Source organism: Stegastes partitus, unplaced genomic scaffold (assembly GCF_000690725.1).
Source record: "Stegastes partitus isolate 25-593 unplaced genomic scaffold, Stegastes_partitus-1.0.2 Scaffold2108, whole genome shotgun sequence".
Classification (NCBI taxonomy): Eukaryota; Metazoa; Chordata; class Actinopteri; family Pomacentridae; genus Stegastes; species Stegastes partitus.
In genome coordinates, this window is record NW_007579839.1 from 19,060 (window position 1) to 25,992 (window position 6,933).

Sequence of the window (6,933 nt, forward strand, 5' to 3'; positions counted from 1 at the left end):
TTTTGAAGGTTAATTCAGCAAAAATATTTACTTTCTATGCAAAAAAGTACAGTTTTAAAGGCTTATTCCATCTAAATAACACATTCTACATAACAAGCTATGGTTTTAAAGGTTTTTATCTACACAGACAGTGCTTTCTAAGGAACTACTTCTGGTTTTAAGTGTTTATTTCAGTCAAAATGCTACTTTCTGTGCAAGTTTCACAGTTTTGAATTTTTATTCCACTTCAGTCCTGCCTTCTACTTAACAAGTTATGGTTTTAAATGTTTATTTCAACCCAAATATTACTTTCTGTCGAAGTTTTTACAGTTTTAAAGATGTTTTTTTTTCATCTGAGTAGTACTTGTTAACCAACAAGTGGGTTTAAAGGTTTATTCCTGTACATATGTGCATCACTATGTGTGGGCTGGAAAACTTATCTTTCCTTCTGAGTAAACAAAGGGCCGCCATGATGTCTGGCCCAAAAAAGAGTCACAACACTTGAAATAACTCCTCACGTAATTAAGTACCTAAAAGCGACAGAATGAATGACGAGAATTCATTCTTTAAAAAAAATAAAAAAATTTATATCTTCGGTCTGCCAATCCGCAGTTCTATATTCCAGTCCGGTAGGTGGCGGTAGCGCGCCTTTAAGCTGGTTCGCCAACCGCCACATGAAACCAAAAGAAGCCGAAGAAGAAGCAGCTCAGCGCCCGGTGACCTGCCGTGTCCTCCAACAGTCGAGATTTGACAGCCAGTCAGCTCAGCACAACAGCATCAAAATCATGGGTTTCGAGGAGAAGATGATCATGAACGGAGAACCCGAGGACGTTAGTAGCTCTTGCTTATTCAAACCAGCTCTAAAACGCCAGTGACGTTCGGTAACTTTAGCTAGCAAGCTAACACTAGCTAGCTACTGCTATATTAGCATTAGCCTGCGTTAATATTCCTATCGCTGTTCATTCAAAAAAGACACTAAAGCTAGGTTAAAAATAATGCAGCGGAATCCAAACGGAATCATCTTTAATAGCAATTACTGTAAGGTTTTTTGTACAACAGGTAATCAGTGCGCGATGACTGGGGTTACATGGTGTAATTGATTTGCTCCTGTCTGTTTCAGGAGGAAGAAGAGGAGGAGGAGGAGGAAGACGAAGAGATGGTGGTATGTTTACTTGAGAACCGCATGCGCAGCAAACTGTCAGATGACGCCTTTAAGGACAAACCTGCCAGCTCTTTTTATCTGGTTTTATGGCGTTGTTTTTTTGAACGTTGCCACTTGCCCAGCAGGAAAATGAACATGACCTACAGTGACCAGACTCGGGGTTGTTTCAGGCCTCCTGCCCTGCCACCCCTCCCTCTGGAGCTGATATAGCTATAAATACATGTGAGGCGTTGTGTCCTCTCCATAGAAGAAAAAAACAGAAACTCCACCGTTTTGTGGGCGTTTATTCGTCTCTGTGAGGATAAAAGGAGCTATCCTCTTCAAATCATTCAAGTGTCCAGTTTATCAGGTTCAGCTTTATTGTCATTTTCAAGGCTGTGTCTTGCGGCTTTGTTCAGCTACTTTGCATTAAATGTCTAGAATGATGATGCCACTTTTAACTTCACTTCTGCATGAGTGTCTGTGCAAAACCCTCAGCTGTCCAGATAATGGTGATCGTAACTGCTTCAGTAATCAAACAAGTTTATCTATACAGCACCTTATCGTGCACAGAGTTTAATCAGAGTGCTTTACAGACAAAGGTCAATACAAGATTAAAACATGTAGTCATAATTGAATTAATCCAAAACAGTACAGACAGGTTGAATTAAGTGCACAAAGATTTTTAGGATATTTAAACTGACAGACTAAATAAACTGAAAAAAAAAAAGAGATAAAGTATGCAATAAAATAGAATGAATTAAAATTAAGTGAATGAAAGTGCAGTTTAGTTTTATAAAAGTACAGGCAGTTTAGACCCAGACTACAACGCCACACAGATTATTTGGAATAAATGAAAAACAAAAACAAAACAATCTTCGGCTTATTCTTACAAACGACTACATTTGGGACAAATCTAAGTTTTATTGGAAGCAGTGTCCAGCAGAGGGCAGCAGAATGACTACATTTCACCTTCTCTGTTCTGAACTCTGTGCACCGCTAACTGGCCAGTTTCTACCAGGCTTCAGCAAACATATCTCCAGTGTACTTTGGCCCCACTTATAGATTTAGAGACTTACAGACTATACATGTAGCCTAAGAGTTGAAGTAATTTACTCTCCCTGTTTGGTGTGTGTTAGTTTTTTTTTTGTTGTTGTTTTTTTTTTTTTTTAGCAGCAGCAGCATTTTTAATGAGGGGCTGCAAGGTGGTTCAGTGATTAGTACTGTTGCCTCGCAGCGACAAGGTCGCCGGTTCACGTCCCGGTGGGGGCACCAGGATCTTTCTGCTTGGAGTTTGCATGTTCTCCCCGTGCCGCGTGGGTTCTCTCCGGGTTCTCCGGCTTCCTCCCACAAGTCCAAAAACATGTTGTGGTTAATTGGTGATTCTAAAATCATACATTTAAATTGTTTATTTAATACACACATGTATGGTAGAGGGGATGCAAGGTGGATCAGTGGTTAGCACCGTCACCTCGCAGCTAGAAGGTCGCCAGTTCGCATCCCGGTTTGGACGCCCGGGATCTTTCTCTGTAGAGTTTCCATGTTCTCCCCGTGCAGCGTGGGTTCTCTCCAGGTCTATATAGGGAGTAGGAGTTGAGAGTGAGTGGATGATTTGGGACACAGCCTCAGTGTTACAAAAAACAAAAAAACAACAAAAACATTACTTAAAAAATTCGGTGTTCAGTGTTGCAAAAAAAACACAACAACTTTATGGCAACTTTTGTAAACAAAGTTACTTAATTACTTTCCAGTAACAAAAAAAAGTCAAAATACATGAATAATGAAAACTAGTGCGCAACATAAACAAGAAACCTTTCGATGAAGACAAATCCACAAAAGTGCCTTCTGGCAAAACTGCCTTTACCAAATGAACCTAACAAGTCTAACCATGCTGCATTGTTATCTAAGGTGTGACTAAATAACCTATTACCTCTCAACTTTGATAAACTGTATTTTACTAAAGCTGAATCTTCAACAAAACAGTTTTCATTTACATATTTGATGTACTGTGTTGGCAAGTAGGTTGTATGAATAGCACTAAATGAAAAGTGTTTGTTTTTTGTGTACAGAACATAATTCAGAAAAACATGTGGGGTAGCTGCAAGGTGGTGCAGTTGGTTAGCACTGTTGCCTCGCAGCAAGAAGGTCGCCAGTTCGCGTCCCGGTGGGGGCACCGGGATCTTTCTGCGTGTAGTTTGTATGTTCTCCCCGTGCAGCGTGGGTTCTCTCCGGGTTCTCCGGCTTCCTCCCACAAGGTCCAAAAACATGTTGAGGTTAATTGGTGATTCTAAATTGTCCGTAGGTGTGAATGTGAGTGTGCTTGGTTGTCTGTCTCTAAGTGTAGCCCTGTGATAGACTGGCGACCTGTCCAGGGTGTCCCCTGCCTTCACCCTGAGTCAGCTGGGATAGACTCCAGCCCCCCATGACCCTGGTGAGGATTAAGCGGTGTATAGATACTGGATGGGTGGATGTATGGTAGAGTATAAAATAGTTGTGGCACACAAAATGGTACTATACAAATAAAGAGTGACATATATTCATATTGAATATCATACACACACATTTTCCCAAGGTTTGCGTATTCCAGCTGTGTATTATGAGTCTTCTATGTCACGGATAAGACTCAGTGGAAGATAAATCGAGGATCCACCCGTGCATCTTTGCTGAAAGCTGCTCCAGCAAGAACCCTTCATCCTTGAGGTGCATTTTAAGAATTGAGACGCACTTTGTTATGAAGCACCAAGACTGATCAGGGCCGTGTGAAATGAGATGAGCTTAGAGTCAAGAACTAAAACGTAAAGGGCAGTTGCCTTCTAGTGAGGTGTTTAGGACTACTAAATTTGTGTCTCTTACTGTTCTGAATGCTGTGTTTTCTATTTTCAGGATCCTCTTGAAACTGTGCGACAGAAGTGTGCGGAAACAGAGCACTGCGTTCACACCATGGAGCGTCTGGAGCAGTGTGAAACCAGAGTGGGCTCTCGGTCGGCCACGACGGAGGATTGCACTGAGGAGCTGTTCGACTTCCTGCATGCTCGCGACCATTGTGTAAGTGTGACATTTGCCAGTTGGACCAAGCAGAAAAAATTAAAAACTCACCCCAAAAAAAGAAAAGATTCATGAGTGGCTATTTTATTACCGTATTTTCCAGAGTATAAGTCAAAAAATGCGTCATGAAGAGGGAAAATATATTTAAGTTGCACTGGACTAAAGTCGCATTTATTTAGAAATGTATTTCCCAGATCCAAGACCAAGAACAGACATTTAATCTGTTAACACAGAACAACAGGCTGAATAGGCGCTCGGTTGGCTCGGAAGTCTGCTGGAAGTTTCTTACACAACGTTGTCCGTGCTCAGAATGAGAGGCGGTTGCGTAGCATGAGGCGGTAACACCAAGAATGCCCCCCTGTAAAGTCATTCATATTCATCTCCTGGAAACTACCAGAGCGTGGCGACATAACAGCACCGCTGACGAGCCTCCCCCCGGCAGCACGTTGTTCACGCACCCATCTGTGGACTCGTCTCCAGAAGAGTAACCTCTGCCAGTCCCTCACAAGTTTCTCACTCACTCCAAGCTTTCTTTCTGCTGCTCGATTACTGTTTTCAGCTGCATATATAACTACCTGCAGTTTGTAATTTGCAGAACAGGATTTTCTTTTTGGGGGCGTTTTGTTTGTGTTCAGTCTTCCTCAGTTGTCTTTAAGTTCATGCTTCAGTTAATTTATTCAGGGATACAGGAGCAGCGGATAGTTTTCAGAAGCCTAGAGAGCCGTCTCGTGGCTGTGGACGGTAATGTTTACTCGTTGGTTCATGTCAGTTAGTATGAATTAACATTTCAAAGCATGTTAAATTGTATATATTTTGATATATAAGTCGCACCTGACCAGAAGTTGCAGGAGCAGCCCAACTATGGAAAAAAAAGTGCAACTTATAGTCCGGAAAATACGGTGATTGCATTTTAGTTTGTTGTTGTCAAGTGGAAACAGTGATCGGTAAATTATTATTATTATTATTATTATTTATTTTTTTTATGACCATCACAGAATTTTCCACAGAACACACCCAGACATTTGCATCCAAATAAATACTGGTCTTTACAGAACAAATTCAGGAATTTAACAGCTGCAGGCAGCAGCAGTGAGCACATTTTTCTCCAGTTATCAAAACCAGATTGTAGTGCACAAAAACATCGAATCCATTTGCTTGTAGCATACAGGTTCAGTGATATTAAGATATCTTCACTTGTGCAGCATGTTTACACACTGATGAATTTCCTGTCGTGTCCTCTCTGTAGGTGGCACACAAACTGTTCCATTCTGTCAAATAAAGACTGCCCACTGTTGGACCACTGGCTGATGACATTCTTCAAACATTGCGCCGCGAATAACATGGTTATAAATACATCCATATGTGGATCTGCTGTATGTCGTAACTTTGAGTGTATACTTTATCTGCTTATGTGAAGAAGTATTTAACAATGTAGTCAACATTTCATTAAAGTGGATGGCTTCAAAACCTCACCCAGTGTCACAGATTTTATGACTAAATACCCAGCAGCAGTTTGTCACTCATCCAACCCTGTGGAAACTGCTGAAGTTTTGGATTTAATTGTGACATTTTCAGCTCGATGATTGCGTTTCATTGCAGCTTTTTAGTACACACTGTGAGGAAGGGATGCTTTGCAATGTGTAAGAAGTGGCAGATACAGTTTACTCAAGGCCCATCCTTGAGTTTGAGACATACGATGTGTTCCAGTGTTGGTTTACAGATGCTTCGGTGTTCGCTGAAACAGGGAGGGAGCACAAACGGAGGTTCTAAAAAGAAACGCTCAACGTGTTGCTACCTGTTTGCAACATTCAATATTAGGTTTGCAAAGAGGTTACGTCCCCAAAGTGATGGCACAAAAGAGGACAGGAGAGGAAATGTGCATTCAATCAGCAGGGATTATATTAAATGAGAAAGCTTGATCTATATGTGAATGAATACTACAAACAAGACATTTCCACCGTAAATTAATAAAGAAAATGTGCAATTTGGTGCATAAAAATTTAGTGTTTGATGCTCAAAATTTCCCAGAGAAGATCAAATAAAACCTACACCCATGGTCTGATGGACGGTTTAGAAGAACTCTTGCACGATGTACACTGCTCTTTAGCTTCACAATCTGTTTGCTCCTCATTGTTTCTGACTATTTGTGGTCATTTTTAAGTTTTTTTGAGGGGTTTTACCAAGGCTCTAGCTTTTCACTGCTCCACTGTATGAGCCTCTGACAAATTATATCTCTTGAATGTTGACAAATGGTCACGCGATCAAGCAGTTACAAAGATAAGATATGCCTTTATTTGTCTCACAGTGGAGAAATTCAGTGTTGTCACAGATACACATACTAGAAAGAGAAGTTTACATATAAGGAACAGTAATAAGTATAAAAATAGACATAAAAAAGAATAGTACAAGCACAGAATAGACAAATGAGGAAATGGAAAATAAAGATAGAATAATAATAAACAGAGATTTTTCTTTTCTCTTCTAAACAAATGCATTCTACCCCCTCTGTTAGCATTAAGGTTCACCAAAATCCCCAAATTAGCCAGAAGCTGACAGTTTTCTGGCTGGAGAATCTGTAACTGAAGCATGTGAGCATTGTAAAGTGTGGCTGACACATCATGGAGCAACTGAAGCTGTTTCCATTTATCTTCTCTACACATCCAAAGAATATGAGGATTATTGTCCATGCTGGATCTTAGATATTCGATAAAGGGAAAACTGGCTCTGAGATTCAGAAAAGGACTCTTCACTGCTACTCGACCGTAACC

General features: G+C 40.6%; 1 protein-coding gene across 1 annotated transcript; it reads left to right on the forward strand.

The window, feature by feature from the left end:
- The first annotated feature begins 654 nt into the window (after positions 1-654).
- Positions 655-5,637, forward strand: uqcrh (ubiquinol-cytochrome c reductase hinge protein). The gene is made up of 4 exons (XM_008303977.1): positions 655-809; positions 1,100-1,141; positions 4,004-4,165; positions 5,412-5,637. Exons 1-4 carry the CDS (start codon positions 765-767, stop codon positions 5,442-5,444), a joined length of 282 nt encoding a protein of 93 aa, XP_008302199.1. The 5' UTR covers positions 655-764; the 3' UTR covers positions 5,445-5,637.
- Positions 5,638-6,933: the final 1,296 nt, after the last annotated feature.

Bases quoted from the DNA above. Each gene is read 5' to 3' on its own strand.
- uqcrh (XM_008303977.1), top strand. From the start codon at position 765: ATGGGTTTCGAGGAGAAGATGATCATGAACGGAGAACCCGAGGAC. The intron at 1,142-4,003 runs GTATGTTTACTT...TTCTATTTTCAG, and splicing joins AGGAAGACGAAGAGATGGTG to GATCCTCTTGAAACTGTGCG. The intron at 4,166-5,411 runs GTAAGTGTGACA...TCCTCTCTGTAG, and splicing joins TGCATGCTCGCGACCATTGT to GTGGCACACAAACTGTTCCA.